General features: G+C 46.1%; 1 protein-coding gene across 1 annotated transcript in view; it reads right to left on the bottom strand.

The window, feature by feature from the left end:
* Positions 1-14,683, bottom strand: part of COLEC10 (collectin subfamily member 10) — a 29,785-nt gene extending 15,102 nt beyond the window's left edge. The window contains exons 1-3 of the mRNA XM_083622306.1: positions 14,335-14,683; positions 4,162-4,233; positions 253-324 (exon numbers count right to left, since the gene is read on the bottom strand). Of these exons, the coding sequence (XP_083478432.1) occupies positions 253-324; positions 4,162-4,233; positions 14,335-14,473 (283 nt within the window). The 5' untranslated portion in view covers positions 14,474-14,683. The remainder of the gene's footprint in view (positions 1-252; positions 325-4,161; positions 4,234-14,334) is intronic.
* Positions 14,684-16,424: the final 1,741 nt, after the last annotated feature.

The following is a 16,424-nucleotide window of genomic DNA, read 5'->3' as shown; positions in this document are numbered from 1 at the left end:
GAAATGAATAAATGAATTCATATAAGATGTATTTTCGAAAACTTTTAGGCAACCCTGGTAAATCTCAGGTCTTCTACTCTGCCAGTCATGGGTTGAAGGCATAAGACCTAATGTAATTCACGACTTTCTTTTTTCTTCTTTTCTTTGGCAATAAAAGCCATCTGTTTAATTTGGGAAGCGTAAATAGCAGATGTTCCACATTTTGCTCTGCGCCATCACAACACATTCCAAAAGTATTAAAGGCAAACCTACCCTTTCTGCCAATCGGTCCAATTTTACCCATGATCCCTTGGTCGCCGATATCGCCAACCGCTCCTTTGTCTCCTGCAAAGGAAATACAAGTTCCCATTTTATTCATTCTCACGCCATTTTCATATGACCTTATGTAACTAGATGACCCTACCACCTTCTTCCGAGAGGACTGCTGTTCTTGTTAATAGCTGTGTGACAGGCAGAAATTCATCAGGGCAAATCTTTCCCCAGTGCAGTGATGGGAAAGATTTCCCTTGTTACATTTCTGATTGTCACTCAGAGGCCCTTTAAGGGGTGGTGGTGGCAACAAAACAACAACAACACTGTTGTTTTTTTAAGAAGTGGGGACATTTAGTTTCCTCCAGCAAGCCAAGGCTTCAGCCATGATGCTGAAGCCATCTGTAGAGCTGAAACTGTGAACATTCATGCCTTCCCTTGTTTCCCAGCTGAACAGTAGGTTTCCCATATGCTCTGAGAGCCCAATCCAACAGAGGGACTGTCTTTGATTCACCGGCACTGGAGGTTCTGAGCCGACTGGCAGCAGATGGCTCTGCGCACCCGCCGCCGGCACTCTTGCAGAAGAAACAGTATGAAATTTCAAAGCTTATTTGCCAAACTAAAAGTTCCCAGTTGAGGAGCCTGGAGGCATCTTTTTCTGGTTTTGTTTTTGTTTCATAAAGCTTTTTTTTTTAAAAAAAAAAAAAAAAGCACGCTGCTGAAACCAGAATGTGACAGTCTTAATACACAAGCCCCTTTAGGAATGTAATTCTCAGCACTTACTGATTACCAGCAATGTGCGCGCCATAATGATGATGCTCAGGTGTGTGTGTGTGTGTGTGTGTAAAAGGAACATTGCCAATGGCCAAGGTTGATGGGTGGCGTTGGTAGATGTAAAAGCATCTTGATGACACCAAGTTGGGAAGACTGTTATTCATGTCTCCTCGGAAGCAAACCCCACTGAGATTAAAAGTGTCTTGAGCCACCCTTTGCAAAAACTGGATAAGTGTGGATTTCAAAGGATGGCTGTGTTTCTGTTCATGTATGGAGCGGGAAAGGGAGACCTTAATGCAGGGATGGTTGCCCCACTCCATGGCAGCGCTATGTCTTTTTAACATATACTTTAAACCCCAGGTGCACTATACAGTGGTACCTCGGGTTACAGGCGCTTCAGGTTACAGGCGCTTTAGGTTACAGACTCTGCTAACCCAGAAATAGTACCTCAGGTTAAGAACTTTGCTTCAGGATGAGAACAGGGATCGTGCGGCGGCAGCAGGAGGCCCCATTAGCTAAAGTGGTACCTCATGTTAAGAACAGTTTCAGGTTAGAAACGGACCTCCAGAACGAATTAAGTTCTTAACCCGAGGTACCACTGTACTTTAAAGTAGTATCGTGCCACTTTAAACAGTTATGGCTCGTCCCCTGCAAGAATCCTGGGAACTGTATTTTGTTCAGGGTGCTGGGAGCTGTTAGATCTCTACCCCCCCCCCTCATAATTTCCAGGGTTTCCTGAGAGGAGGGGTTGATTGCTAAATCACTCTGGGAACTATGCTCCGTGAGGCTGGCGGGGGGAGATAGGGGTCTCCTCACAACTCTCAGCCCCTTTAACAAACTACAGTTCCCAGAATACTTTGGGGGGAAGACAAGACTGTTTAAGAGCTGTATGATACTGCTTTAAACATATAGTGCAGACGGGGCCTTAGTTTCACAACACATGAGAGGAATGTCCCAGCGTCTTCCTTCAGCGTCTCCTAAAGCTGCAAACCACGTGAATAAATGAAGCAGGCCTGTTTTTGTAGAGGCGGCAATTTAGGTTCTTTTAAGAGCCAATAAATGTGTATGGCAGGCAGCCTATCTCCCCCCACCCGACGTCAAATCCCATTTTTGCAATATGAAGCAGCGTCGCACCAGAGAGTGTTTTATTATAGCTGCGTATTGAACGTATTTCAGTCGTAAAATCTTATTGATCAAAAACCTGAAGCGTTTAGGCCATTATAAATGTGTGGACAGAATTTATACGGCCATTATTTGTGCCCAACTAGCTGTCTGAAGTACGAAGCAATTTTGCCGCGAAATTTTACGCTGAAGTCCACAGCCAGCCTACGGAGCTGGCATGGGGGCCATTGGTACAATAAATGGCCTGTTTAGCACCTTATGTTCTTTGGTCACCCTTTGCCCTATTTTATCCTACTTCCTAATAGCTCAAACTGTGGCACCTCCTCCCCACACCTTGATGTGTAATGTATTTGATGGGTGCTCCCTTTCTGTATCCACTGTGGGGCATCCCAGCTGCTTCCTCTAAACAAACTGCTTTCTCATCCTGGTGTCCTTCAGACGTTGTTGGCCCAGTGGTGTAGCATGGATTGCCAGAGTCCGGCGCAAGACGAGTATTGCTCCCCCAGAGATCAACAGCTCTACAGAGTCAGAATCAGCTTCCCTTTGCAGATATTCTGGTGTGGCGGGGACGCTCATTCTCCCATGGCACAAACTTCTCCTCCTATTCCATGTTGTCGCTGCCACTGCCAGCAGCACCAGCTGCCAAGGGGGTGACAGAGCAGGGTGGGGCTCTTCGGTACCGCCTGCTGATAGGCTGGAAGGAAGTGTCAATAGCTCGGCAACCTACCCGAGTGGCAGTCGCAGCGCCCCATGAATGTCAAGCACACCAGAGAGACGGATGGGGGGTTGGTCAGGAGTGGGTATCTTTCTAAAACCCTGCAGAGGGCACCCTAGCAACTGGCTGTCACCCAAATCCATTCCTCAGTCCATCCATGCAAACATTGGGAGATTTACTGTGTGAGGGGGAGGGTGCGCTTTTTATTATTTTTTTTTATTACTATTTTCTCTCTTCTTTTTTCCTTTTGAAATTTTGCACCCCTAAGAATTTTGCGCCCAGGGCTACCATCCCTGTGGCCCTGCCCACACGATGCCAATGGAAGGCACCAGGATGGTGAAGGCTGCTCTCAAGTCTCAGTAGGCCCATTCAGTTTGGCCCGTGGAACTGTCCTCCACAAGCCCTGCCCACCTGCCCCACACCAAACTGACATCAGATGTGGGACAGCCATGGCTGCAAGGGAAACATCTGGGAGACTTAAAGTGTGCTTGATTGTTCATCAACAATCAGGACTTGCTTTTGGTGCTGAATTTGAGCATCTCACCCACTGAAGGAGGCCACTGATAATTAAAAGCCAAATGGCTGCTGTAAAAGAAATGTTTTTGCTGGTGCATAATGACAGCATTATGATAATGATGCATAATGATCAGAAGGCTGATCGCCAAATAATTGATGCTTTTGAATTATGGTGCTGGAGGAGACTCTTGAGAGTCCCATGGACTGCAAGAAGATCAAACCTCTCCATTCTGAAGGAAATCAGCCCTGAGTGCTCACTGGAAGGACAGATCGTGAAGCTGAGGCTCCAATACTTTGGCACCCTGATGAGAAGAGAAGACTCCCTGGAAAAGACCTTGATGTTGGGAAAGATGGAGGGCACAAGGAGAAGGGGACAGAGGACGAGATGGTTGGATAGTGTTCTCGAAGCTACCAGCATGAGTTTGACCAAACTGCGGGAGGCAGTGGAAGACAGAAGTGCCTGGCGCTCTGCTCCATGGGGTCATGAAGAGTCGGACATGACTAAATGACAACAACAATGACAGCAACGATGGCGCCAGGTTTGGGGAGAGCATTCCACAAGCAGGGAGCCACCGCTGAAAGGTCCCGTTCTGATGTTGCATCCTAATGCACACAGAAAAGGGCCTCAGATGATTATTGCAGGGTCAGAGTTTATTCTTTTTTCCATTAATCCAGAGACATTACTGAGCACTTGTGAGAGCATTCCAAAGACAGATTGAATATGGGAAGGTGGAGGGCGCCCAAGACATTTTCAGGGCACAGCAAATAACCACGCGCACCTTTACCTTTGGATCCTGTGGGGCCGAGTTTCCCGTGCTTGCCCATTTCTCCTTGGTCTCCCTTTTTTCCTTCATCTCCTTCAAAAACAAACACACAGAGTGAGTGGGCAGAGAGGGAGAAAACAGACACTATGATACAAGTCATATGATACAGCTCACCTGCCCCACACCTGATGTCAGGTGTGATACAGGTAAAGGCATAGCTGCAAAGGAAACAATCAGACGCCTTAGAGTGCTGTCTTAATTCTTGCATGCCAGCATACTGTTTAAGGCAAAGCTGTCAACTTTTCCCTTTTCTTGCGAGGAATCCTATTCGGAATAAGGGAATTTCCCTTAAAAAAGGAGAAAAGTTGACAGCTATGGTTTAAGGTAGAGGATTAGGGCAAACAGAGGAGGTGCCAACCCTGCTGGCAGTGTGTTAGCCAAGTTGTTATTGTCAGCAAAAGAAAAAAGACTAAACTATGACCACCTTGAATTTATTTTTTTGTCGGTGGAAAACTATCCTCTCCAAAGAACATTCTCTCAACACAGAGTTTGAAGATGTACCAAGAGTTGACTCTTGCTGCCCTCTTGTGGTGTCTTTTGTTGGTCCAAAACTCACCCATTTCCTTTTTCTAGAGCTGTGTAAAATTATTCCTTGAAATTCTCCACCCAGGGGTAGATCTATTATGAACCTAACAAAGTTTAACCTTCAGGGGCTCTGATCTCAGAGGGGGCCCATAAGTGACTTTAGTCTGCCTACAGCTTGACTTCACCCCCAAAGGCACAGTCCTCCGTTGTCTCCCGAGACCGACAGATGCCAACAACAACACCAGACCCAGTTTAAGTCGCATTGAATCGAGAGATTAATTTTTGTCTTTGTCTATATTTCAACAAAGGGACACGGGTGGCACTGTGGGTTAAACCACAGAGCCTAGGACTTGCCGATCAGAAGGTCAGCAGTTCGAATCCCCACGACGGGATGAGCTCCCGTTGCTTGGTCCCTGCTCCTGCCAACCTAGCAGTTTGAAAGCACGTCAAAGTGCATGTAGATAAATAGGTACCACTCCGGCAGGAAGGTAAACGGCATTTCCGTATGCTGCTCTGGTTCGCCAGAAGCAGCTTAGTCATGCTGGCCACATGACCCAGAAGCTGTACGCCGGCTCCCTTGGCCAGTAAAGCGAGATGAGCGCTGCAACCCCAGAGTCGGTCACGACTGGGCCTAATGGTCAGGGGTCCCTTTACCTTTACCTTTATATTTCAACATTCCCAAAGCTTGAGAGTCGGTAGCACAGATGTTGTAAAGGTGTGGCAATCTGTCGTGGAACAACCCCACTGAAGAAGATAACGGTGGTTACCCAGAACTCGTTGCTGGTTGTGAAGGGGTCTTCACAGAACTGTGGAGTTGGAAGGGACCATGAGGGTCATCTAGTCAACATGACAGTTCAAGCTTCAGGGGCCCCCAAATGTAGGTCTGCCACGGCCTGCACCCACTTTGCTGGCAGAAAAGTAGGAGCAGGAAAGTAGTAGAACTCCATTTCTCCAGGTGCATAATAAATTATCCCAGTGGTGATCCTTATATCATGTCTGGTGGGGATGTGATAAAATTAAATAAAAAAAATAACTGGGGAAATATACACAAGGAACTGAAATTTTTTAAAAAAACAACAATTGGTAGGAAGCTAAAAACATTCCTTTTAGGAATTATAACAAATGACATCCCCAAAGACATGAAGAGAATCTTTTTATATGCAAGGTTATTGATTGCAAAAAATTGGAAATCAGAACAAGTACCAACAATGAAAGATTGGCAACATTTTTTTTGAAATGATTGCATTAGCAAAAATGACGGCAACAATTAGAACGCTATCTAATCAAAATCTCAAACAGGAATGGAAATGTGTAGAATAACACATGACCAAAAGATGCTCCAACAAGAATATATTGATATGTATAGGCTGAATTCACAAAGTTAAGTTTTAAGTTAAGCTAAGCAGATATATAAGATTGAATGTTTAATTATTAAGATACAAAATTACAATCTCAATAATAAAGTAACAAAATAATAACAAGGAAGTCACGCACGGGTGGAGGGAAGACACAGGGCAAGAAATAAGAAATGGATAAAATGTTGGTACATAATGAAATGTGAAAATGTGAATTTACGAATATAATGTATATGTATCACTGCGTAAAGATCTCATATATGTATTGCAACATTAATAATAAATAAATAAATAAATAGACTAAATAAATAAATTATCCCGATGGTTTCTGAGGGCAACTGCACTGCCAAGAGAGGCGCACACACACATACCCCGCTCATCTCAACACCAGTATGCTACTGAATACCTTTTCCTGGGGTAGGAGGGACAGTGACATCGAGGGAGTACTGTTGCCTTTGGGCCTTTGCGCCTTTGTGCCTTTGGCCAACCCAAGGCATAGAGGCTGCACAGATCAGCTGTGGAGAGAGGCCACATTCTTGTGTTATGCACTTGCGTGTCTGCTCGAGCCAAAATCAAGGTTAACCTTCATTACCTGCTCTTGGGGCTTCTGTAGTTGGAGGGAAAGACCCAGGCCGAAGCCACAAAGATCACCAGCGTGACTTTGGGCCTGCACTCTTTCTCCGTCAGCCTAACCTACCGACCTCACAGGATTGTTGTGAAGATAAAGTGCAGGGAGGGTGGGACTTCTGCGCCTTGCACCTGCACCAGAGGGTCTCAAGCTATCGTCTGTAGAACATAGGTGGCCTGGAAGTCCCATTCTGGTGGCATGTGGAAGGGTAGTCAAAGAGTTGAGAATAACCTGTACTTGGCTCTGAAGCTGATTTTGTTTTTTCCTGACTCAAAAAGTTGATTTCACAGGCATCCTTGTTACAAGACGACTGTTATTAAAATATTAGTAGGCAGCTGTCTTATCAGAGCGTTGGTTGATCTAGCCTGGTGTTGACTACACTGCCTGGCAGAGACTCTCCAGGGTTTCAGACTGAGGAATATTCCCAGCTCTAGGTGCTGGTTTTGATTTTTAAAGCCCTTTGTGGCTTAGGGCCCTCGTATTTACAGGACCGCCTCTCCTGGTATGCCCCGCAGAGAACCTTAAGGTCCATGAACAATAATAGTTTAGAGGTCCCGGGCCCTAAGGAAGTCAGATTATCCTCCACCAGGGCCTTCTCAGTGATGGCTTGGACCTGGTGGAATGCTCTGTCCCATGAGACCAGGGCCCTGCAGGATTTAACTTCCTTCCGCAGGGCCTGTAAGACAGAGCTATTCCACCTGGCTTTCAACTTGAACAAAGCCTGATCTTTTATTCCCCTTCCTTCCCTCCCCCTCCCCTTTTTATGAAGATTACCCGCTCTGGGATCCCACAGCTAATTCTCCCCTGGTCTCCACACTGGCCCAAATAGGACTAATTTAGCCAGTTAGCCCTGGTGATCATCTAATGTTTATTGGATGGATTTTCCCCCTAAAGTGATTTTTGAATTCTGAATTTATTGTTCTTCACATTTTATGCTGTATTTTATGCTGTTTTTTGTTGCATCAATTGTTTTAAATTTGTTGTTAGCCGCCCTGAGCCCGGTTTTTGAACCGGGAAGGGCGGGGTACAAATATATATATTTTTATATAATTTATTATTATTATTACGTAGCAATACCAGAGATTGAACCCAGGACCTTGTGTGTGCAAGCCAGATGCTCTTCCACTGCAGGTTGCAGAACATGGATTTTCTCGTTGCAGAATTTGGCACGGAATTCGGATTTTTAATTAATTTTTTTAATTTTTTTTTAAAGCATGGAGAACACATAGGTCAGAAAAGAAGGGAGTGATGACAGAGACCACAGGAACAAGAGTCCGGCCAAGAGTCATCGAGGATGTGGGGTGAGGTCCTTCTGCACTTCCAACAGGGAGCTCAGAATGTGGCAAACTCCGCTTCAGACTGAGCTCGCCCTTTTCCAGAAGCAGAGCTGTCCAAGTGCCACTATTAGGTCTGGAAGATGGTCAGCAGCAGCAGCGGTGACCACAAGAAACAGGGCTTGGAGGCACTGACTGATGTCAAGGAGTTTATAATTGACATTTGTCAAAATAATGAAAGGCGAGCGTTCCAAAACACACCACATAGCTGCAGGGTGAACTCCCATTATTCCCCTTCAAATTGCCTTCCATTCCAGTTACTGAACACATAGGACCCAATTCAGATTCCTTTGAAGTTCTCAGCAACAAGCCCGCCAACCTTGGCAGAGGTCACCCATTCCTTTTCTTTTCGACGCGGTGAACCGATCGTGCAATTACTTCAATATGTTTCCGGAGTCGCACCTCTCCTACGTCCTCAGGAGGGTTTGACGAAGACACAGCATGTTGCAGTTTGGATAGTGCTTGAACAACAACACGACTCCTTCAACATGTTCTAAGGGTGTTGCCGCGCTGGTTCATGCAAGGAGTCATGAGGCACCATTAAAAATGGAGGAAGATATTGTGGCAAATGTGCTTTGGGTGATGCCATGCATTTGTCAAAAGGGGGCTCTGGCTTGTGAAATAAATTGATTATAGTCTTTTGAGGATGCCGTATGAATGTAAGAAAAGCCTTTCCGGATGAGACCAAAAGCCCATCTTGTCCAGCATCCTGTTTCACACAATGGGCAATTGTTTATTCCATTAGATGGTGCTGATGATTTTATTTTACTTGTACTTTGCTCATCTGACTGGGTTGCCCCAACCACTCTGGGTGGCTTTCAGCTTATATAAAAGCAGAATAAAACAACAAACATTAAAAACTTCCCTATACAGGTCTGCCTTCAGGTGTCTTCTAAAAACAACTGATGAACTCCTTTTGCCGGTCCACAATAGAAAGTGTCCTTTCATATTGTATCACAGTGTGGTATGCTGGCTTGATAGCCACGGACAGAAAGTCTCTATAGAGGGTGGTGAATACAGCACATGATATCATGGGCTGTTCCTGGAGTCCGCTAGATGACATCGCAAGGGATTGTTGCCTTAGGAGAGCGAGAAAAATTCTCAGGGATGACTCACACCCAGGTCATCGCATCTTTAATCTTCTACCCTCGGGCAGGAGATATAGAAGTACAATCAGCCGTACCAAAAGGCTAAAAAATAGCTTCTATCCGTGGGCTGTTAGGCCGTTGAACGAAAAACAGCATAGCAAAATTGACTTGTGAGGTGGTGTGTTGTTTGATAAGAGACTGAGTGTTTGGGGGGGAGGCTCGTTTAATTTCATTGTACACAGGTTGTACAATGACAATAAAGGTATTATTATTATGTATCGTTCTTTAACCCCTTGACATCTGATGGGAGGGCATTCCACAGGGAGGGCGCCACTACCGAGAAGGCCCTCTCCCTGGTTGCCTGTAACCTCACAGTGAGGGAACCCAAGGTGGTGCATCTGTGGTTCTGATGCTGTCTCCCATCCAAGCCCTGCCCATACCCAAACCTGCTTATCTTTAAGAAGGTGGTGGTCTTATTTGCAGAAGGTCCCAGGTTCAATCCCCGGCATCTCCAGGTAAACCTGGGAGAAACTCCCTGACTGAAATCCTGTAGAGCCACTGCCTGTCAGTGCAGACAGTCCTGAGCTTGATGAACCAAGGTAGAGTTCTAAACTGCTTGGGTGGGACCAAGCTACCTGAAGGACCACTGCACTTTATGTAACCCTGTGAGAGAACTGATGAATGTTAACAGGGAGAAATGTAAAGTATTGCACTTGAGCAAAAAAAATGAGAGGCACAAATACAAGATGGGTGACACCTGGCTTGAGAGCAGTACATGTGAAAAGGATCTAGGAGTCTTGGTTGACCACAAACTTGACATGAGCCAACAGTGTGACGCGGCAGCTAAAAAAGCCAATGCAATTCTGGGCTGCATCAATAGGAGTATAGCATCTAGATCAAGGGAAGTAATAGTGCCACTGTATTCTGCTCTGGTCAGACCTCACCTGGAGTACTGTGTCCAGTTCTGGGCACCACAGTTCAAGAAGGACACTGACAAACTGGAACGTGTCCAGAGGAGGGCAACCAAAATGGTCAAAGGCCTGGAAACGATGCCTTATGAGGAACGGCTAAGGGAGCTGGGCATGTTTAGCCGGGAGAAGAGGAGGTTAAGGGGTGATATGATAGCCATGTTCAAATATATAAAAGGATGTCACATAGAGGAGGGAGAAAGGTTGTTTTCTGCTGCTCCAGAGAAGCAGACACGGAGCAATGGATCCAAACTACAAGAAAGAAGATTCCACCTAAACATTAGGAAGAACTTCCTGACAGTAAGAGCTGTTCGACAGCGGAATTTGCTGCCAAGGAGTGTGGTGGAGTCTCCTTCTTTGGAGGTCTTTAAGCAGAGGCTTGACAACCATATGTCAGGAGTGCTCTGATGGTGTTTCCTGCTTGGCAGGGGGTTGGACTCGATGGCCCTTGTGGTCTCTTCCAACTCTATGATTCTATGATTCTATGAACTGAGACCTTCCACAGAGGCCCTTTTCATGGTACCTTCAGCTATTGGTAACCCAACAACACACAAGAGGAAAAATGGGGGTGGGGAATAAGAATGTTATGTTTCTGGATAATATGTTTTGTTTTAATTTTGGAATAAAAAAGTTTTTTTTAAAAAAAAAAATTATCCATGCAAGGCAGCTTGGTGTGTTCATATGAAGGAATCTTGTATGTGAGGCTAACTGCAGTTTGGAGTTGAGGGTGAGTGAGATCAGGGAAGCAAGATGGGATGAAAGGGTTAACCGACCCTCCTGCAGCTGCTTTTAGGTGAAAAATGAGACCTGGATCTTTTCTGGCTTGATCCTTAACGTGTTAATAATCTCCCAAGTACTTCTCAGTGGATGAAGTACAATTTTTCACTCATTTCTTCGTCCTCATAGCATTCCTGAGAATTAGGCTAAGACAATGGAAGTCACCAGACCATTCAGGTGCTCTGGACTCCTGACCATTAGGTCCAGTCGTGGCCGACTCTGGGGTTGCGGCGCTCATCTCCCTTTATTGGCCGAGGGAGCAGGCGTACAGCTTCCGAGTCATGTGGCCAGCATGAATAAGCTGCTTCTGGCGAACCAGAGCAGCGCACGGAAACACCGTTTTCCTTCCTGCCGGAGCGGTACCTATTTATCTACTTGCACTTTGAGGTGCTTTCGAACTGCTAGGTTGGCAGGAGCTGGGACCGAGCAACAGGAGCTCACCCTGTCGTGGGGATTCGAACCGCCAACCTTCTGATCGGCAAGCCCTAGGCTTTGTGGTTTAACCCACAGCGCCACCCATGTCCTCTGCAGCATACCTGCATTAAATACCTGAGCTTCCTTTATGACTAATGTACAAAAGACACATCAAACCAGGGGGACGCACCTTATTAGAGTCTCGGTCATTTTATTACTTTGATAAAGAATTTAATCATGTCACAATTATTGTATGAGCCTGGAAAAAAGCTGCAGAGGCCAAGGTTGGTCTTGCCTGCAGGAAGTGAGAGTAGCACATTTAATATTGAAATAGGCCTGTTGATATGAAGGTCTGCAGTACAGGTATCTCTCGTGGCCACCTGGGGGCAGCCTTGAATATCTATTAAGCAAGGGGTTTCATCAGTCCTTTTTATTAGGCACTTTTTAATTCCAACCATATCTTCTCAGAAGCCAGCCCTATTTGATTCAGTGCTGCTGCCTCCCAGGTTAGTGTGCTTAGGACAGCAGCCTGAGCCATTTGCTCTTATCAAGGACTGACTTTTAAAGCCAGCGTGGGCCACTGAGATTATCAGGCCTGCCCTGAGTCATCCTTGCAGTGTATTTTTAGCCCACGACTTTTATCACAACCGTAACTTCTGGGTGAACACACAGAACTGAGGAGGAAATGCACCTTGTTTAGCAGCTTGCAGGGTGCTTTGCAGAATAAAAACGTAAGCAAAAGGCAGGTCCCCTGCCCCAAGGAGCTTACAATCAGAAACTGGCAGGGAAGATGCTGTTCAACGTCTGAGGTGTTGTGCTCCTCTTGGGGCGGCGTGGAACCTGGAGCACTTACGGGGAATGGGAAGGAAATTCTAGTTTTGGTATTGTATCTCGGTCTTTACAAGACTGTTTGGTTGCATTTATGTTGTATTTATGTATACACTTAGGTAAAGGGTAAAGGGACCCCTGACCATTAGGTCCAGTCATGACCGACTCTGGGGTTGCGGCGCTCATCTCGCTTTATTGGCCGAGGGAGCCGGCGTACAGCTTCCGGGTCATGTGGCCAGCATGACTAAGCCGCTTTTGGCCGACCAGAGCAGCACACGGAAACACCGTTTACCTTCCCGCCAGAGCGGTACCTATTTATCTACTTGCACTTTGATGTGCTTTTGAACTGCTAGTTTGGCAGGAGCTGGGACCGAGCAACGGGAGCTCACCCCGTTGTGGGGATTCGAACCGCCGACCTTCTGATTGGCAAGTCCTAGGCTCTGTGGTTTAACCCACAGCGCCACCCGTGTCCCTTATGTATACACTTACTGGGTTTTAAAATGCAAAGCGGTTTAAAAATGCGTTTCAATAAGCAAAAAAATAAACAAAAGTATGAGGGTTCCATGTGTACCACAGTGAGACAGACTAAGGGAGCGCTCCTACTCACGAGGAGTTGGCGTTAAGCAAGTAAGCCAGGATAAAGTTGTGCCAGATCCAAACCCCATTCAGGAGCAAGGCTGCTGCTGGCTACGCAGTTCCAAGCCTCTCAGAGCGAAAACAAGTCTTTAAAATAGAGTTTGGCTGTAAAAACACCCTATTTGCCAGGTCATGTGACTGAGCTGAACAGAGTTAGGATCCTGCATAAGCCCCACTGCTTGGATTTGATACTGACATATTCCCAGAATGGTCCTTTTTTTTGCCAAGATGACAAAGCTGTGCTGGTGTATCTCTGGAACTGCTCTTGCTATTCAGAAATTTCTCCTCTTCTTGTTCAACTGAAAACTACCCCAGATCTAACCCTGCCCTGTGGGGAAACAGTGAGCACATATCTTTGCCCTCTTATTTTTTATCTGCATGACAGCCTTGTGAGGTAGTCCAAGCTGGGGCAGACTGATTCATGGGGTTCCCCAACAAGCAGCGTAACTGGGCAGGGATTTCCAACCTCAATGTTTCATATGCTAACCAAATAGCCACTGCCACCACTGTGCTGCACTAGCTTTTTTTATACGGTGGAAGTGAAATCATAATCACAGAACACTGCTGGAACTGAGGCAATGTGGGAAAGAGAATAGTTGACTCTCTCCTCCAATTGGGTTGGCAGGATAATTAACTACGTACCCCAGAATTTCGGGTCCCCTATAAACCTGTGCCCAAGTTTTGCAGTTGTTTTGCAGAGGAAAAAAACCCATGTTTCGCAGCACCCCACAAACTGGGTAATTGATACATCAAACACAGGGTTTGTAGTCAACACCATCAGTGTCCAAATCACTCCAAACCTGTGCCAACAGTTTTGCAGCAAATGTCCCATATTTTGCAGCAGACCACAAACTGAGTAACTGCTCCTCAAACCAGGGGCATAGCACTGGCGTTAATTCAAGTTAAAATATTTCCAACTACAGGGGGCGGGGAGGTGCTTAACCCTTTATAACCCATACAAACACTACATCTTTCTTCTGCTCCATTATAATTTACAGTACTTTACTTTTCCCCAACCAGATGTTTAGATCAGGGATGAGGAACTTTTGTCCCTCCAGATATTGCTGGACTCCAACTCCCATCAGCCCCAGCTAGCAGGACCAGTAATCTGAGATGATGGGAGTTGTAGTTGAGTGAGAAAACAAGACCGGAGGGCCACCTGCTTCCTACCCCTGGTTTACATAATAAAACACTGATTAAGCGTTGTACAACTGACATTTGAATTATTCTTCCACAACAGGCATTGTCTATCAGATTAAAATGCAAATAAGTCTCTTGCCTGCTCTGCAAAGGATTGCCAACTGACTAGCAAAATGCCTGAGCTTGGACCTTCAGCGGCACCAAATCTGATGCACCAAAATATAAGCTCTCACCATGATTAGCTGCAGAAGCCTGCAAGGTCTTCTGCTCTTAAAGGCACAGTTGCAGAAGCAGCCAAAAAGTTGGCAACCTTCCTTCCCCAATCCTATGTGACACAAGAGCTGGGGGGAGAATCATAAGCAGTGCGTTGGTTTCCCCTGAAGCACACACTGCTGTGTCTCTTCGGCAACAGCAAAGATGTTTAGCACACAGAAGGCTCACCTTTCGGTCCTGGTAGAATGGTATGGGTGGAACAGATCTCCGTCGCTGACCGGTTGTCGTCATCCAAACCAAAAATCTGCACTAGGAGGACAAGAAAAAGCAACAGGGAGGTTTTGTGTTTCCAAAGTTGGTTCTTCATGCTGCTCGCGCCGTTCAGCTCCACAGGAAATGCCCTTCCTCGTTCCAGCCTTAATAATTGCTAAAATAAGATTTCCCATATAACTCTGGAAAGCAAGCTCAATTGAAGATCCCGCTTGATTAGAGCTAAATAGAGAAAGGCCATCAAGAGGCCCTGTGTGTGTGTGTGTGTGTGTGTGTGTGTGTGTGTGTGTGTTAGCATACACTGTGCAATATATTTATGCAGCAGTGACAGTTGTTTATTAAAGTTTATCTCTTGGCTGTGAAATAATTAAGTGCACTGGCCGGAGGAGATGTCTTGAATGCACAAGCCGGCCTCTGTATTTGCCTGCTGGAATCTGAGAGCTGATTTCTTATGTTCGTCAGAGAAATATAATAGAAAAGGCATTAAGGCAGCCATTCTAAAGACACTGCCTGGAGAGTAATCCCTGTTGGAGATAATGGGACTCCAGGATGTGTAAACACACCTTGCACTGTAAGGCTGACACGGCCGTCTCTACCATTGGACAGAGAGAGACATGGGCACTTCAGAAAAAAGGATGCTGGGGAGTCAGGGAGCAGAATGAGGTGTTGGAGGACAGAGCTGCCTATGCCATTGTCTGCTAAGGTGACCTGCGCCTCTCAAGTGCAGTGGAAGTCCCATTGCCATTCTGCCACATCTGTGCACGGAATGTGAGAGAGGCAGTGCCATCTTGCTCTTTGCCTCAGGCTGCAAAATGGCTTGGACTGGTTCTCAGGGGACTCAGCTACATTAGTCAAAAAACGACGTTTTGAATTCGTTATAAACATGCAACACCAGATGGAGCCAGAGAGCAAAAAAATTCTATGCAATTTTTACATAGCGTTTTCTGCCCCTTTGTTATAACGATTTGATTTCTGACTTATTTATAGCGTTTTTCCCCCTGTGTGTAGATCCACCCAGGAAGCCCTGCTGAACTCAGACCACATCTGCACAATATGTTTTAAGCGGTATTTGTGGGGTCTTGTCATCTGGGCAGCTCAGGACCTCCATACACACTGCCCAGGCTTATGCCCCAGGGAGGTGCTGGTAACACAGCAGTTTGCCTTCACCCCCAGAGGCACATTCCATTGCCTCTTGAGACAGATGGATGCCAAGAACAACACTTTAATAGTCATAGCTTCCACTGAAGAATCCTGGGAGTCGTAGATTGCTAAGCGTGCTAGGAGACCCCTATTCCCTTCACAGAGTTGCATTTCACAATCCCTCTAGCCAGGAGATTCTGGGAATTGTAGCTCTGTGAGGGCAATGGGGAAACTCTCTTAACAGCTCTCAACACCGTTAACAAACTGCTGTTCCCAGGGTGCCTTGGGGGAAGCCACGACTGTTCAAAGTGGTATTATAAATAGTGTCACTAGGGACTCAATAATATAATTAGTTCCTTGTTCACAGGACCAGCATACAAAAAACAGAGTGTGGTGGCTGCTTCAGGCAGCAGATATTGGTGGTCATGACAGGGTATCAAATTGACGGTCATTTAATTCATGGATATATAATTTCTATTGCCTGAGAAGTGAGGGGAGGCGCTTCTGCGATTTTGTGCCTCAGCTGCCAAAATAACTTGACCGGCCTTGGATGTGATGCCCCCTTAATGCCCTCTTAATGCATGTCTGTTCCTCAGACAGCAAAATGTCTTGAGCCAGGCCTGCCTGTTCACATTTCCTCTGTAATTCTGCTTGTGGGCTATTTTCTCCTTTAGAAGCATAAAATGGAGACTCTGTAGGCACAGAGTCCAACCAAATAAGGGCCAGTGGAGATGTGATGCTGTTTCTGTTGACATATGAAGTACAGTGGACGCTCGGGTTGTGAACGTGAGAGCCAGTGTGGTGTAGTGGTTAAGAGCGGTAGTCTCGTAATCTGGGGAACCGGGTTCGCGTCTCCGCTCCTCCACATGCAGCTGCTGGGTGACCTTGGGCTAGTCACACTTCTCTGA

The sequence above is a fragment of the Podarcis filfolensis genome (assembly GCF_964270895.1).
Source record: "Podarcis filfolensis genome assembly, chromosome: 7".
NCBI lineage: Eukaryota > Metazoa > Chordata > Lepidosauria > Squamata > Lacertidae > Podarcis > Podarcis filfolensis.
This window is presented reverse-complemented; position numbering and strand designations above follow the sequence as displayed.